We start from the raw sequence: 17,579 nt of genomic DNA on the forward strand, positions 1-17,579 counted from the left end.
CAGAACATGATAGTGATGACAGTCACCGTGCAAACTGACCAAGTGGTTCCACAGGCTCCCCCTTGTGGGCTCCCCACGTGCTCCGTGGGAGGCCCAGCGTCACGGACGGCTCCGGAAAGCCCAGCCAGCTGGGCCAGGCGTCAGCCCCGGCCTGACCGACCCCCAGAGCCTACGCCCTCGTCCCGTCCCCCGCCCCCTCCCATCCTGCCTTTCCTGTTTTCCAGCCTGGTGGGACGGGGCCAGGGCCCCCCGCCTGGCTCCTTCTCTTCTCCCAGACCCCCAGCAGGCATGGGTTTGAGCCTGGCCTTGTTCAAACCATGGGCGTGAGCAGGGGGCCGTGAGTGTCACCCTCGCCTTCACCCTCATCCCTATAGCCAGGCTGTGTGCCCGGCGTGGAGTGGGCCTCCTCAGACCCCGAGCCGGTGCTGGGAGGCAGCCCATTGCTGTGTGCTTTACAGAGGAGGAAACAGGTGCAGGGGGCCCCAGATGGTGAGAGGAAGGTCTGAGCGAGGTGTGCCTGACTCCAAAGCCTGACAGTCTGAGAATAGCTGCCCCGCGGTCTGCCCCGTGCACTGTGCAGAGGACCCCAGCCCCACTGCCCCTGCCAGGTGGGCGGGGCCCTGGCGTGGGGTCCCTGGGGGGGTGCAGCGGCTCCCACCGCAGGGGGTCACAGGATGGGGTGAGGCAGGAGCACCGCCCAGCTCCCCACACCTTTCACAACCCACCCGATGGCGCCATGGAGCAGGAAGAGTTACAAAGAGGCCACCGGAAGCTCTGACACTGCCCTGGAGGGTGGGGAGGGAGGGCCCTGAGATCCTGGGACCAGAGGACAACCGCAGCCGCGGGCTCCCGCCAGTGCGGGCAAGGCTGGCCCAGGATGGGGACGCCCAGGCCCCTGGAGGTCTGGCTCCTTCTGCTCCTCCTGCTCCTCACGCCCCTGGCCTCAGGTGAGCAACTGGTTCCTCTTCCCCTCCTGCCAAGCCTGGGAGGCCCAGTGACAGGGACAAGGGTGGCGTAGACAGTGGGGGTGTCTGCAGCCTGTCCTCCGAGGAGCCCGCCCCGAAGGTCTGAGCGCCTTCTCTGGCCTAGTCCTTGAGTTCGATGTCATCCTGATAAACTGTGCCCTACGTGGGCTAAGATCCCCTTGGCTTGGCCAGTGCCCTGGAGGTTGAGGGAGCTTGGAGAGCGTGCCCCACTTCCCCACCTGGACTGTGTCTCCATGACAGGCCTGGCACTGGGACCCAGGGGGGCCCTGGACAGGCTCTGACCTGCCTGGCTTCTGAGCTCCAGGGGCGGGGGTCGGGGGGAGAGGTTGGGCCGCGCTGGAGGCTGAGACCGGGCAGGGTTAGCACAGCCCTCCCACCACCCACACTGCCCACCGGCTCCCTCTCCCTGTCCCCACGAGGGCTCTGCAGTCCTCAGTCACCCACGCCAGGGACACGGCTCTGCTGCCTGCTTCACTCTTTGCCTTACACACATGTGGCCGTTCTCCTGGGCCAGTCAGAGGGCCCCAGGCCTTGCCCTTGCTGTCCCCTAGTGTCGCCCACCTGGCCAGCTCTCACTGTCCTTCTTGCTGCTCCGTGAAGTCTGCCGTGATCCCTCGGGGGGTGGGGGTGCTCCCTGCTCACTGCTGTCATCTCAGCGCCTTGCCAGCTCCTCAGTGGGTGGCCCTTGTGCCTGTCCCCCATGTGTCTGTTCACAGGGGGTCATGTGGCTTTGGGCTCATGGACTAACCGCTTTGGGCTTCAAAGAATTCTCTCCTTTTCAAACTTCGGGAGATTCGGTGAAGTGCAAAATTCAGTTTCTGGCTCAGAAAAAGGTGAAAAATGACAGTGCTGTCCCTCCAGTGGCTGGGGAGGTGCCAAGCAGGCCGGCAGGCAGCGCTTGATGGATTAATTGATTAATAACCAAGGGCGGCCGTCCTACGGTCTCAGTGGGCATCCTAAGGATGCTGGGCCCTTCACCAAAGCTGCCATTCGCTGGCTGGGCTTTCGAGGCTGCCCCGAGCGGCCAAGTTTACCCTCTGGCCGCGTGGGTGGTCTGTCTGGTTCAGGTAGACAGTCTGAGAATAGCGTGCGGAGTCTCGAGAGGTTTACATCTAGAGATGAGACTCTTTCCTTTGTGTGTATTTATGGGTTAGTGGCCCGTTCGCCCATTCATTCATTCATTCGTTCGTTCGTTGGTTCGTTTGTTCATTCCTTCATGAAGCTCTGATGGTGCCCTCTCCGCAGCACCAGGCCCTGCACTGGTACAGCCCAGGGTCCCTGCCCTCAATAGGCTCACAGTCTAGCAGCGACGGGGCCTTCAAAGGAGCCCAGGGCATGATAGGCACCCAGCCGGAGGCAGACACACTCTCATAAAGGGACACTTTACAAAGGTGTAGGAAGGGGTAGGGGAGCCGCGAAGGGGCCTCAGGCCAGGGAGGCTGTGGGGGCCGGGGAGAAAAGCAGGCAGGGGTGGGGAGCCTTGGGGAGGGCCGTAGGGGCAGGAGGAGTGGCAGGCACCACCCTGCCCTCCGACCTCCAGCCTGCCCTCTGACCTCCAGCCTGCTCCCCATTTGAATCTAGAGGAAGCGGTCCTGGAGGCCGGCCCTGGGGCACAGCAGACGGGAGAAGGGTGGGGCGCCCTCCGCAGGGTGGGGCGCCCTCCGCACCCTGGCCTGCGACAGGGTCTCCTTGTCGAGGCTAAATGCTGTCTATTCTTCCAGAAATAATCACAAAAACGGGATTTGATCATCTCAGCGCTAGGTGCTTATCAACAGCTTCACAGGCGTGACAGCGCTAAAGCTGACAGCGGGCCAGGAGGGGCTCTGTTCACGCCTGTCACAGCACCTGTTCCTGACCCCTGGGCCATAGGGCAGGCCCAGGCCCACGCGCACAGCAGGACCCCCTCGAGCAGACAGCTTCCTGCCCTCCCTTTCCTCCCCTTCCTCTCCCTCCCCTTCCTTCCTCTCCTGCCCCTTTTCCTTCTTTCTCTTTTTCTCTCTTCCTCTGTTGTTTAAAAAGCAAATGTGGATCATATTATAAACACGCTCATCTATCATGTGCTTTTTTCCTCCATTCAACAATGTACCATGATTATCTTTGTAAACTAACAGAAATAGAAAGTTCCTTTATAACCCGCTTTATGGCATTGACCCACATAGATCTCTATCTGATCATGATAAAAATACACTCTAAAATGTCATTTTTTTTTAACTCCACATTTACTCTAACTTTGGTCTGCCATTATCTTGACCATGTGTTTAATTTTTGTCTTTAAAATGAACTAGCTTCTTTTATTGTGAGAGTAATATCATATGGGGTTTAAGAAGATATCCAACACTAGAGAAGGGTATGAGAAATGGAAGGTCCGTGTGTCCTGGCCCCTCCCCCCGGCCCTGCACACCCCAAAGCTGGCCCCCCGTAGCTCCCGACGTGCCAGTGGGAAGGTGAAATGCCACTGACTGGTTAAGACCCCTCAACATGGATAAAGGATTCGACAAAGCTGTTCACGCAAATAGACCTACCAACAGATGCTCAGCCTCCTCCCTAAATGAAAACGAAATTCAGTTTCACCCCTCGCACTGGCAAAGATGTTGGGTAAAGTCTAGGATTCTGAGCATGTGGGTCGTAGTCGTGCTTGGCCACTTAGGGAGAAAGCTACACCCCTTTCAGAAGGAAATTCAATAGTACCTAGCAGTTTTTAAAGCACATACTGCTATATTTTGACACAGCAATTCCTATGATAGGAATGTTTTCTATGACAAAGATGTAAACAACAGTGTTCAACAAATGTAAAAGTTCAGTAACGATTCTAAATGTTCACCATCAGAGGACCAATTGAATAAGGGTTTGATCACCTGTATAATGGAATCGTATGCAAATATATAAAGAATGAGATATGTCAATAGGTGCTGATGTCAAAAGCTCTTCAAGGGATATTGCTAAGTGACTCCCTCCATGTAAATTTTTAAATGATTTAATATGAACATGTACACAGAAAACTTCTGGAAGGTTATGCAATAAACTGTTACCGTTGGTGAACTCTGGAGTGTAACTTGGGACCAGTAGGACTGTTACTTTTCATTTTGTGTCTTTGGACACAATTTAATTTTTTAAAACTTTCCACACTTTTATTTAGAAATAGAGAAATATACAGACACATTCATTCATCCAATGTAAAAAGATACAAATAGTTTTTCAAGGAAGTTCTCACATCCTGGAATAAATACTACTGGCTCTTTGAACGGCTACAATGCTCTCTGTCCTTTATAGCTATGATCTCTAAACTTTCCCAGCACTTGCAAGGAATGTATCATTAGCCTCATTTGGCTGATGGGAAGATCGAGGCTCAGAGAGTTTAAGTAACTTGCCTGAGGTCACACAGCTCCTAAGTGGTCCAAAGCTTCCTCTCCACCCCCTGTACCAGGTGAAAGGGGACCAACCTAGAAGTCACGAAAGCTGACCTGTTGTCCTGGGGCCATCCCCGACTAGCTGGTGACCTTGCTCATGTCACTATGTCCCAGGGGGCCTCAGTTGGCTGTATTCTCTACTCCCCCCAGAAGGTAGCCATGAGGGTTGCAATGGGAATGGGGGAGAATGAGGCAAACCGAGACCAATACATCCAAGAGTTATACCATGAGGCCACACTTGCAAGGGCTTTGGAAAGTCTGATGTAGAACAACTGCAGAAAAGCCTGGCAGACTCCTTGGAGGAGGTGGCAAAGGGTACCACCACTAACATATCAAACCTTCTATCTGGAGAGCCACAAACCCAAGTCCTTCATACACACTTTCTCCAATGCATCCCACTGGCCCTGTAAGATGGGGGGTAGTATCTCCTTTCACCTTGAACATGAGGCCCAGGGAAGTTGTGAGTCCAGCTCAAGTGCACACAGTTAGGGTGACTGGAAGGAGCTGGAATTCCAGCCCATGTCACCAGACTCTGGAGCCCTTGCCCCACCCAGCGCATTCACACTCTGCATCCCTCCTGTAGGTGGGGAAAACATCACAAGCCAACCTGTGTCAAAAAAATTCACCGAGGAACCAAGGAACGTCTGCCTGGGGCTCATCAATAAGGGCCATTACGGCCCCTTCTATCTTGAGAACACTGCCCAGTGCTTCAGAACGTGTGAACAGTTGAGCAATGAATCCTGTAATCTGGGAAATTTGCAGAGGTAACTAGGCCTTCTGAGCTGGAGCAGGACTCCGGGGCTCCTGCAGAGGTGGGGAGGAGGGAAGGGATGGAGCTATGCACCCCCAAGCCCCCACAAACTATTGCTCTCATTTTGTCCTTCCGCCTTGTTGTTTGACACATTCTCCCCAACCGGCCTCCCGAGGCCCCTCTGATCCAGTGGATACAGAGACAAATCGGCCCCAGCCACTGGGAGGCGTGGAGGGGCAGGCACAGGCCCAAACACTGAGAGCTGCTTGTGTCACACATCCTGGCAGCACTGCCAGCCTTTGTGGTGGTAGCTGTCCCGTCGTGTGAAGCGAGACCTCGCCGTGACTTCAACTTGCTTTTCACAAAGCACTCGTGTGGCTGAATGTCTTTTCTTGTGCTTGTTAGCCATCGGTGTAGTTACTTTGGTAAAATAACTATTCAGTTCTTTCCCTCCCTTTTTAAAGAATTGGGCTGTCCTCTTCTTATTGAGTTTTAAGAACTTTGTATATATACAAGTTTTTTAAAACCAGATGTACGATTTGCAAATATTTTCTCCCAGCATATGGATGTCTTGTCATTTTCCTAATGATATCTTTTGAAGATCAACACATTTAATTTTGGTGAATTCCAGTTTAAATGTGTGTGTGTATTTGATATCATATCAAAGAAAATTTCATCTAGCCCAAGGTTACAAAAGTTTCCCCCTAAATTTTCTTCTATAAGAAAATGGTTTTAGCTCTTATAATTGGGTTATACATTTGGAGTAAATTTTGGGGGGCACAGCATGAGATAAATGTCTAACTTTATATTGTTAGCACCAGTATTTTTGCATCTGGATATCTAATTGTTTTGGCACTATTTGTTGAAAAGTCTATGCTTTCTCCATTGAATTGCTTTTGGGAGGGCATCACACTGAAGAGCTAAGTGGAGGCTCCTGGAATATCTTCTCCCAAGATAGTAAACCAGAGACAAAACTACATCCCTGCAGAGATGAATGCCACCAGGAAAGATTTGAAAGACACGGAGGTGGTGATAGCCATTCCAACCATTTAACTCATCAGAAGTCAGGTGTGTCTTGGAGAATGACTGCGGACCATCATAAACCGAATCACGCGGCAGGTCCAATTGCAGCTGCAGCCGCAGATGAATATGTTTCCTTGAATAAGTCAACACAGCCCCTGGTGATTAGTATGCAGCTATTACATGCCTCACACTTTTTTCTCCAGACCAGTTGTCAAGGACTGCCCGAGCAGTTTATTTTTGATTGGCAAGGCCAACAGGATTCTGCCACAGTGCTTCCTTGAGACTGTGTCTATCCTCCTGGTTGCTGTCATGATATACTTCATAGAGACCTCACGAATCTTGACATTCTACAGAGCATCGCTGGCCCACTACATTGACAGCATCATGCTGATTAGATGTAAGGAACAGAAAGTGGCAAGTACTTAAGATGTCTTAGGAAGATATATGTGAACTAGAGGATGGGAGAGAAACCCCACAAGAATTCAGGGGGTCCCTCACCTCATTGAAACTTCTGGGCATTCAGATGTCTAGAGAATGTCAAGACATCCCCTCCAAGATAAGAGACAAGTTGTTGAATGTCACACCACTTATCTTGAAAGAAACAGGCACATGTGGAAAGATAAGTATTAGACAAAAGAAATTTGAGTAGCTATATTAATATCAGACAAGGAAGCTGATGCTAAAGGGGTATCAATGTTGTAATGAAAAATTCTTTGGTATATCTATGCTTTAGACTTTTTAAGTGTGTTGTATTTCACAACTAAAATAATTTTTTAAAGTGCTTTGAAAACCAAATGAGGAGATCTTTCTTTGAGAAAGTAAGTTGGGTTGTTTGATGAGGCCATAAAAAGTTTCAGTGCATGAGATACACACACACATGCACACACACACACACACACACAAAGTAAACCACGCAAATATGTGCAAATATGCTTGTTTATTTGGGTAATTGTGTCTGTGTGTACACACGCACACACACAATTCACTATTTTATTTGGTAACAATGACAATCACAATACTTATTTGTTTAGATTTTTAGAAGGTAAATAAAAGCTAGACACAATTGATGTAGCTCAATCAATGGATTTGGACACACTCGCTCCACTGTTTCTGGCTCGGTGGTGTTCTAATTGCCTGCTCTACCCAAGCATATTTGCACATATTTGCATAGTTTACTCTCTATATTGTGCAATATTTTTTCTGTGGTTTCTTTGGGGGTTTTCCCCTTGATAACTGAGTGTTCAAAAATGATGTCAAACTAAAAGCCTCCTTTTGTCTCCCTGGCAGGCCCTCCATAGCTATTCCTTTCCAATAGCCTTGACCTGACTGCATGTGCTCCCTCCCTCCCCCTTCCCTCTCATTGGTATCTCAGCCCTTCCCTGGGCAGCAGGTCGTAGGACTCCAGGTTTAGGAAAAGAAACCCTGCATGCTGTTGGGTTTCAGCACCACGGAGAGCACCATGGACTTGGCTTCACCCTAATACTTTAGCTCAGGGGAGGGAGCTGCCGTAAAACAAATGCCATTTAACTTCTGTGTGGTTCCCACAACAGCTCAGTTCCTATAAGTCAGTTTTCATACAGCTCAGTCTCCAAAGACTGAATTCCCAGTATGCAGTTAGCACTCAATAAATATGATGACGTGCTCACTCACCCAACACAGTGATCATCCCACAGTTTAAAATACTCAGAGGAGTTTTTCCAAAGATACACAAAGACCAATAAGCATGTAAAAATATGCTCAACATCATTACACAGTAGGGAAATGCCTGTTAAAACCACAATGAGATACCACTTTATACCCAGCAGGATGGCTACAATTAAAAACAAAATGAAAAATAATTGTTGGCAAGCATATGAAGATATTGAAACAGACATTGTTGGCAGGAAAGTAAAATGGTGTAGCTGCTGTGGGGAACAGCTTGACAATCCCTCAAGAAGTTAAACACAGAATTACCATATGGCCCAGCAATTTCACGCCTAGGTATAGACCCAGAACTGAACACAAGTCTTCAAACAAAAGCGTGTATGTGAATGTTTACAGCGGCCTTATTCACAGTGGCCCAAACATAGGAACAACCCAAATGTCCATCAATGGAGAAAAGGATAAACAAAATGTAATATATCCATGCGATGGAATACTATTCATGCATAAAAAGGAACAAAATACTTTTACATGCTACTACAACATAGATGAACTTTGAAATGTTATGCTAAGTAAAAGAAGCCAGGCACAAGAAAAACCCAGGTGCCATATAATTCTGTTTATATGAAATATCCAGAATGGGCAAATTTATAGAAACAGAAAGCAGATTAGTGGTTACCAGAGGCTCGTGGAAGAAGGAAAAGAGTGACTGCTTAGTGGGTACAGGGTTTCCTTTGGGGGTGATGAATTGTGCCCTTTAAAGTGGTTAAAATTATACATTTTATGTTATGTGGAGTTTATCACAAAAAGATAAACACATGAACTACTCAGAGGAACTGCTGGCTCGAACCCCTTGGGACAAGCTTGGCTTGGTCCCATGCCGCCCTTCTCCCTGGCGATCCCAGGGTCTTTCCTGTGATATTACAGGTCACTCCTTCTACCCCCAGAGCCTGATGAGCATCGCCCACGGTCTCTGTCCTCCTGCCATCCAGGCTGGGGCCCAGGTGAGTGGGTGACTCAGCGTGCAAAGCCCTACGTGGCTCCTGACCCCTGGCTCCTTGCAGATATTGGCTGGACTACGAGAACTATCTGGTGGAGCAGAGTCTAGAGAATGCAATGAATTTGTCTTTTCTGAAGGCTTTGGTCAAGAACGTCAGCACCAACATCTCAGAAGACCTGCACTTCTCTCTGACCCCTTCTCAGGTGAAGAGCTCCCCCCACCCCCCACCCCCCACCCCCCACCCCCCACCTCTGGCTTGTTTTCCTCGGGCACATTTTTGAGGATTCTCAGAGAGTCGTGGTCTGTGCTTGGTGCTCATCAAAACTTATCCCTCCTCTGTCCCTTTAGGCAGGGCTCTGCCACCTTGCTAGAGGGTGCTAGTGAGTTCATAGATGCATGGACCCTGGTAACATTATCTGGGTTTCTAGGATGAGACATTTGAAAGATCATTGAATTGAGTGTGAGGAGATTGAGTTCTGGTGCCTGATGGCCCCCTGCCCCATGAGAGCGAAAATCCCTGGAGTCCAGTAAAATGAGCTCCATGGCTCCTTCGAAGCCTGGAGCTGCTGTGAGCTCTTCCACCCAGGGCACATTTGGAACAAGGGCAGCTGTGCTCAGTGGTCTTGCAAAGGGCTCAACGGGCAGACTCTGGATTTACATTTGTCTGGATTCAAATCCCAGCTCCGCCCCTGACCGGCTCTTGTGATCTTGGGCAAATTACATAACTTTTCTTAGACTCAGTTTTCCATTTGTAAGGCGATGGTAGTGTTGCCCAATTTCAAGATTATCAGGCGAGCAAACAAGATGATTCACAGGGAGCGCGGGGCCCCGGCGAGGGCGGGGCCTCCTTCCGGAGTGAAGCGGGCGTGGGAGCGCAGGCAGCGGGCAGGCGGGACTCCGGGTCTGCCCGAGAAGGGGAGATGGAGGCTGGCTGGGGCGCGTTCTCAGGCCTTTCTCTTGTCCTCCAATCAGCTGAGTGCTCTGCTTGGGGTGCGCTCTGGCTCCAGAAATCACGTGTCCTTTTGACAAAGGTGCGGGCGGGGAAGGAGTAAGCCGGAGTCCTTAGCTCCAACCCGTAGTCCCCTGTAGCTCTGCCCGTGGGATGCTCGGGAGGCAGGACCAGGTGGGGTCAGCTCCAGGGAAGAAGTGAGGTCCGAGGTCACACAAGACGTGCTTTGCATTTGCCAGTGAAAGTTATTTTAATATTTTGAGCATCCTTTGCTTTGGCCTTACTCCTCCCACTTATTCCCAAGTCAGAAGAGACAATATCCCCATCACGCCTTACGCGGCCACAGGGGTTGTCGGGACCCTGGCCACACGTGCACCACAGCTGACCTTCCCCCACACCTGCAACCTGAACTCGTCCAGGTGTCCTCTCTTCACAGCCCGCTTTCAGCCTCACAGGTAGCCACGCAGGCCCCTTGTTACGGCCATTCTCCACACTGGGAAGACGGAGGCTCTGTGCCTGCTGGGATTTGTCCAGGGGCTCGTGGCCTGGGCTGTGCCCCCCAATGTCCTGCCTCTCAGAGCTAAGGTCCTCAGGTGCTACCCCTCCACCCGGTGTGCCTCAGTTTCCCTTTCCCCACGGCGAGGGGGGGGGGGCGGCAGTGGCAGGACCTGTGTTGGGGGCTGGAATCCCTGGGTAAAGGAAGGGCCTCTGGGTCTGTGGTTGCAGATTCTGGGGCAGGCGCCGGAGGACAAGAACAAGTTCCCTGACAGAGTCCGGCTGCCCAGGAGCCTGTTTGCGTCCCTGCAGGGCAGCAGGTCGGAGGTCCGCTTGGCCGTATCTGTCCTGGACATCGGGTCGGGGAATCTCTTCAAGGTGCGGAGAAGCTGGGTGGAGGCCCAGGGCAGCCCAGAGGTTCCCCAGGCAGCGCTTGGACTTACCCTCAGTGGATTCTTCCCTGAGGGACCCAGTGGGGATGGCGGAGGGGATGAGTCTCTGGAGGTGTCCCCCAAGCAGCCCACGGGGATCCCAGACCCGTCTCTAGAGCCTATGGACTTCAGACTTAGGCTGGTCCCACACACCTGTGCCCTTGGACTTGTATGTGCATCCCAAGTGGGCCCCTGTCCCCCGTGGGTCCCTGTCCCCGCCCAAATGTGCATATGAGTTCCTATTCCTGATGCACACATAATCCACGTGATCAAGTGTATCCATGCCCTTGCAAATGTGTCCCACGTGTGTCCCCAGACATGTATCCGCTCACAGGCAGACAAACGTTGGCCTAAGTGCTGTGTGGTCAGGTGCTCACCGCCACCCCCCGCATAGGCACCCACTGTCCTCCATTTGTGCGCTGATTTTTCTTCGGGCCCTGCGCCCTCCAGTGAGGAGGGCAGAGGAGGCCTGGAGGCCAGGGAGGGAGAGCTGTCATGTACATGGCTTTGTGACCAGTTTGCCTGGAGTGTAGGGTCCGCCCTGGCCCGGCCTGAGCGAAAGACTTGGGGAGCAGCAGGCGGGATCCCCCCTGGTCCCCTGGCCTCAGACTTTGCCCTCCAGGCACGGGCCATGGGACCTGGAGGCTCCCAGGAAGCCCGGCCACGGCTGAGTTGGGACAGCCCCGTCTGCAGCCTGACCACCCCCTTTTCCCTCCCCAGGGCCACAGACTCAGCCGGGAGAACAATGGCAGCGTGTTGAACAATCGCCTGGTGGGCTTGAGTTTGGGCCGCATGCACGTCACGGGGCTGAGAGAGCCTTTAGAGATCACCTTCTCCCACCAGCGACAGCCTCCTGTGAGCACCCCTCCCCCTGCCACCAACCCCTGCCCAGGCCTGGCAGTTGCTCAGGGGCTGACAGGCATGTGGGCCCCTCGGGGCACAAGGACGGACATGCGCAGGACTCTGCACCGTCCACCCTCCACATCCACCCAGGAGGAGCCATTAGGGCCGCAGACACAGTGGTGCCCAGGGGTGCAGGCCCACCTAGTGCACACATGCCCCCGTGCCTCCTGGACCCCTCCCACTCACATGCTCACAGAGGTGCACACAGGACTTGGCACGCCCGCGGGCATACCCGCAGCATTGCACATCCACCCGCAGACATGCAACCCTCCCGCACCCCTCACCCTTCATGCACTGTTCTGGGGGCCATCAAATGGTGTGGCTCCTGTTTCTGTGGGACCATGGGGTGTGCCTTGCTTTCTGCCTAAGGCACAGGCATGCTGAGACAAGGCAGCACGCTGTTCTCCCCTCTCCCAACCTTCCCCTGTCTCTTCCCTGACTCCCATTCTCTGGTTTCAGAACATGACCCTCACCTGTGTATTCTGGGATGTGGCTAAAGGTAGGGCCTGGAGGACCTTCTCTGGGTAGGACAGGTGGGGAGGGTATGGGCTCCCTTAGGGATGCAGGGCTCTACCAGCAGGGCCCCTCCCTTCCTCTTCGTTCCGCCCCCCCCCGCCCCGCCCCCCCCCCGCCCCGCCCCGCGCCCGGTCTCGTCTCTTCCTTTTTTCCTCCCTCTCTTCCCTTCTAATCCCCTTCCCTCCTCTCCACGGTCAACAGGAGACTGGTCTTCCGAGGGCTGCTCCACAGAGCTCGGAGCCGAGGGGACTGTCTGCCGCTGTGACCACCTGACCTTCTTTGCCCTGCTGCTGGTAACAGCCCACCCACCCTGATCCCAGCAGCTCTGGAGGTGCCCGGGGTTCCTGTCCTGGGGAGGGTGGTTCCTGGCAGGGGCCAGGGCCTTTGGGGGTAGGTGGGCCTGGCCTGGCCTTCAACTGATGGGGTCCTGTTTGTGGGGGGGTCACCCACAGAGGCCGACCTTGGACAAGGCCACCGTGCAGGCCCTCACAAAAATTTCCCAGGCTGGCTGTGGAGCCTCCATGGTTTTCCTGGCTTTCACCATCATCCTCTACACTGTCCTGAGGTGGGTGAGCCCTCCCCGCTCCCTGCTGTCCTCAAGGGCAGCAGTGGACGGCCGGGAAAAAGGCACCTGGTTGTGCAAAAGTATCCTGATATCCTCTCCAAACCTTCGTTTCCTCATCTATAAAATGGGGCTGGAGGTCGAAATGCATTGGGGCCATTTCAGTTACAAGTGGCAGAAGCTCAGCTCAAACTGGCTTAAACGTAATAAGGAAAGTGTGGGTCATGTAACGGAAATGCCCAAGGCGCGGTTGGAGCCATGACTCCGTCCTCAGACCTTGAGGTCCCTCTGCTGCTCGCAACTTTGCTCTCTGCTTTGTCGGTCATGTCAGGCAGCTTCTCCACACTCAGGGGCCCCCGGGGGTCCCAGGCGTGCATCACAGCATCTTAGCTGCCTGGACAGTTCATACCCTCCCTACACTGAGTCCAGAGCTGAAGTCTTTAAGTTGTTTTTTTTTATTTTGAAATGTCTGTCGACTAACAGGAAGTGGTGAAAATAGTACATAGAGCCCCACGCTTTCTTCATCCAGCTTTCCCCAAAGATGACATTTCACGTAACTCCAGTACAATATCAAAACCAGGAAATCGACATTGGTACAGTGTCACTACCTAGAATCGTTTTTCACGAGTGTGTACGTGTTCTGTGCAGTTTTATCCCACGTATACCAGAGCTGAGTTTTACTGATCTAATCCAGGCCACGTGCCCATGACTGCACTGTGGTCGAGGGACAGGCTCCACTGATTGGCCAGGCTGGGTCACGGGCCTACGCTTGGGTTTGAGCTGACAAAGGGCCAGCTCCAGTGACAAGGGGAAGGTAAACAGCCTGGGATAAGGGGTATTCAGAGACAGCCCCCCCCCCCAGGAGGAAATGCCCAAGGAGAGATCTGAAGACAGAGTAGGGAAAGCCAGTGAGAGCAGAGGAAAGAGCAAGGGCAAAGCCTGGGAGGCATGGAAAAACAGCATGCATTCAGGGAATTGCAGGTTACGCAGTATGGCTAAAGCACCCAGGCGAGGGATGAGGCCAGCAGGCTCTGAGGGGCTTCGAGAGGGCTCCTGGGCCAGAGCCTGAGGCACTCACACTCTGGATCCAGCAGGAGTGGAACAGAGGAGGTGGATGGAGAGGCCAAGGGAGTCCGTGGTCTCCTGCAGCCTCTCACTGGCCCTTCTCCCCCAAGGCTCTCCCAGAAGAGGTTCGAGTCGGAAGATGCTCCCAAGATTCACGTGGCTTTGTGTGTGAGCTTGTTCCTCCTGAACCTAACCTTCTTCATCAATCTGGGGCACAGCTCAAAGGAGTCCCTTGCCACCTGCTGGGCCCAGGGGGCCCTCTTCCACTACATCTTGCTCTGTGTCTTCACCTGGATGGGCCTAGAATCCTTCCACCTCTACCTGCTCGTCATCAGGGTCTATAACACCTACTTCGGGCACTACTTCCTGAAGCTGAGCCTGGTGGGCTGGGGTAGGTGTTGCCTGGGCAGGCAGAGGGCACGGCTGGCCCTGAAGGGGCAGGGAGAGGAGCCGCCTCGGGGAGAGGCGGCTCCGCCTCTCCAGTAGGCTTGGGGCTTGCAGGGTGGGCAGCTGGAGGGGGTTTTGGAGGGGGGCATGTCACGGGAGTCGCAGCAATGCCATGCCTCCTCCCCCGACCCAGGCCTGCCAGCCCTGATGGTCATCGGCACTGGGACTGCCAACAGCTATGGCCTCTACACCATCCAAGACCAGGAGGGCAGGACCACACTGGAGCTGTGAGTGGTGGCCGTGGCAGCAGTAGGGACATCTGGTCCCCGGCTGCACATATCGAGGGAGGTGGGGAGAGACACGAGTCCTGGGAGGAGAGACAGAGCAAGTCAAGCCAAGGATCCTCAGATCCAGCTGGTTCATGACCTGCAGGAGTAAACTGAGGCCCAGAGAGAGGAAATGCAATGAGTGAGGGGTCCTGAGAAGCAGGAGAGAGAACTAGACCAGGAGGCAGGATGCCTTGCTTTAGCCTGGCCCACCACCAGCCCATATGGCATTTTGGGACAAATTTTTAAAAAGTGCCTCTACCCCTAACCTGCCGTTCTGGGCACTTAGCTGGATCTCAGCCCTACCTGCCCCCTCAGCCCGGTGCCCTTGTGCAGTGCGTAACCTGCCCCACCCTTCCCAGCAGCCCTGGTCCTCTCTAGGCTCTGCCTCTGAGTTGCTGTGTGACTCTGGGCAAGCCCATGCTCTCCCTGGGCCTCGGTCTCCTCATCTGTACAATGCGGGGCACGGGGCGTGAGGTGGGCTGATAGACATGCTCTTTTGCGCTTTTCATCCCTGCAGTGCAGGGAGCAGGGGACAGAGCAGAGCCCCTCCCAGGGCACCGGTCCCGGGCCCACATCTCTGTGCTAAGAGGGGCTGGCGGGGCCTTGGTGCTGTCCCTGGGCCACAAATTCAGGGGCTCCAGGGCTCCAGAAGGCAGTAACCAAGTGCATGTGGTGGCCTGGGTGGGGACTGCAGTAGACTGGCAGTCACCCACTCATCTAAAGGGCAGCTGCCAGGAGTATGGTTTTCCAAGAAAATCAGGAAGATTTTTATGCCAACTCTCCTCCTTTTTAAAGGATGATCATTAATTCAGCCTTTTTACAACATAATGTGGAGCAAACAAAACATATCTTTGGGGCCAAATTGACCCTTTTGCACTCACTGGTCTAAAGAGACAGCGGACTGGAGCCACTTGAGAGCCCTTCCCCAGGAGAGCGGGGGACTGATGGGTGGAGGCAAGGAAAGGAAGGCATCCTCCTGGTCATTGAAGGTCAGCCAGGGAGGCTGTCCAGGGCTTGCTGGTCAAGGGGTACCGGGCCCAGTCCCAACAGCCACCCGCCTCCACCAGGTGCTGGTTCAGTAAGAAAATTGCCCTCTACATCGTCGTCCATGGCTACTTCCTCGTCACCTACCTTTTCAGCGCTGTGGCCCTGGGCCTCGTGGTCTGGAAGATCTTCACTCTGTCAAGCGCCACAGCAGGCAAGGAGAAGCGGCAGAAATGGAAGGGGGTCCTCACCTTGCTGGGCCTGTCAAGCCTGGTGGGCATGACATGGGGGCTGGCCATCCTCACACCCCTGGGCCTGTCTACCATCTATATCTTTGCGCTGTTCAACTCCTTACAAGGTGAGGCTCCTGGTCCAGGGAAGGCGGGGGCTGCCTGGTCTGTACCAGGGGATGTTGGGAGGTGGGGAGGGAGTGATGTGTGAGGAACAGGATTCTACTCAGGCCAGCTCAAATCAAGGGCACTTATTTTAAATATCCAGGGCTCTCCCCAGAACCCCAGGGCAGGAAGGCTGGCTGACCTTGTGGGAGCTGGTGCCAAACTCAGGAAAAACCACCCAAACCAATGCAGACACTTTCTCCATCTTTTTTCTCTGGAGCCACACGTGGCCTCTCACCTTCTTCCCTCTGTAGAAACTCCTCCATCCTTCTCTCTCTGCTGGTCTGTTCCTACCCATGGCCCCCAAATGGCTGTTCAATGTGGTCGCCTCCACCCTACTGACCTTCCAGGTCTAGTGATTACGGTCTGATTCCGTCTCTTCTGTGTTCTTAGGAAAGTCAGGATCTGATTGGGCCATCTTAGTCAGGTGTCCATCTCTGGCCCAGTCAGCTGTGACTAGGAGGCCACAGCCACGTGATGTGACGGCCACATGACACGGACAGAGTCTCTAAGGAGTTGTGGAGGCGGGAAGGAAGTGATTAGTGGAGGAAGTGATTGATATGTCTGCTTCCTGCCCCTATGGGGTCCTTCCTCTGATACCCCAGCAAAGGGGCAGGTGCCCAGGATGTGGGTCAAGGTTTCCCTGTGTGCGCCTGTCCTCTTTGGTCCGCACACATTTCAAAGAAGCCTCCCAGCCTGCCTGTGAGAGAAACACCCCCTGCCCAACATTTGGTCTATAGTCTCATCCCGTCCACGGAACCCACATGCCCTGGACTCAGCAGGTGCAAGCCCACAAAAACAGGCCTGGTTCCCAGTGCCTCATGAAATGGCATGGCATCGTGGCCAGGAGCCCTGCGGACAGGCAGACCTGGATTCAAATCCAAGTGCCACTCGTGACTCCAGCAAGTCACTAGGCTCCTGGGATCCAGTCATCTGTACAGTTGGGATAATCCCACACTGACCTCACCACACTTCACGATGAACAGCTGAGATCATGCACGTGGGGAACATTAGGAGGCCTTCAGTATGCAGGACTGATTTTCCTAGAAGTTCTCGAACTTTTTCAGTGGGGCTACTTCTGCCCGGGCCACTGCCGGCCAGGCCGCCCGGCTCCCCGCCGGCCCCCAGGCTCACGCGTTGCCTCTGCTCCCTGCAGGCGTCTTCATCTTCTGCTGGTTCATCATGCTCTACTTCCCAATCCAGAGCACCGTGGCCTCTTCCGGGATGGCCCAAGCTGAGCAGACCCACACTGTGTCACACGAATAGGGGGCTGGCCCGCACTCTGGACTCAGCTCCAACCCCCTGTGTGACCTTGGACAGCTCCTGGCCTCCCTCTGGGCCTCATATTCTACATTTGTACAATGTGGTTTGTAGGGTGGTGGGGTGGAGGAGATGGGAACCAGGTAGGACCACGTGACCTCAAAGGTCCTATCCAGATTCACCTCTGGTCTGAGAGGTCACAAATCCAGGACTACAGGCATCCAAAATTCCTACAATCCTGGGACCCCTGCCCGCCAGAGAAACCCCTCCTCCCTTCCGCTACGCCCCCACCCCCACCTTCCCGGCAAGGCAGCCTCTCTGCCATCGTCCACCCTGTGGCCTCAGAAAGGGCCTGACCCCAAACGGGGGCATCTGTTGTTGGCTCAGCCCCTTAAAGGAACCCTAGCCTCTCCCTTCCTCCCTCTTGTCACAGCCTCACCACCCTGCGGCTGCCTCTGGTGAGAGTCACCTGCTCAGGCACTGGGGTGGCTGTGA

General features: G+C 54.0%; 1 protein-coding gene across 1 annotated transcript; it reads left to right on the forward strand.

Annotated features, from left to right (window-relative positions):
• The first annotated feature begins 877 nt into the window (after positions 1–877).
• Positions 878–17,090, forward strand: ADGRG3 (adhesion G protein-coupled receptor G3). Its single transcript, XM_054570278.1, has 12 exons — positions 878–947; positions 4,977–5,157; positions 8,873–9,011; positions 10,484–10,630; positions 11,404–11,538; positions 12,046–12,088; positions 12,298–12,395; positions 12,555–12,667; positions 13,840–14,120; positions 14,310–14,403; positions 15,513–15,787; positions 16,981–17,090. The coding sequence occupies exons 1-12, from the start codon at positions 878–880 to the stop codon at positions 17,088–17,090; spliced, it is 1,686 nt and encodes a 561-aa protein (XP_054426253.1).
• Positions 17,091–17,579: the final 489 nt, after the last annotated feature.

This window comes from Pteronotus mesoamericanus, unplaced genomic scaffold (genome assembly GCF_021234165.1).
Source record: "Pteronotus mesoamericanus isolate MK-2021 breed Mesoamerican mustached bat unplaced genomic scaffold, CSHL_Meso_final contig_202, whole genome shotgun sequence".
In the NCBI taxonomy this organism is placed as follows: Eukaryota; Metazoa; Chordata; class Mammalia; order Chiroptera; family Mormoopidae; genus Pteronotus; species Pteronotus mesoamericanus.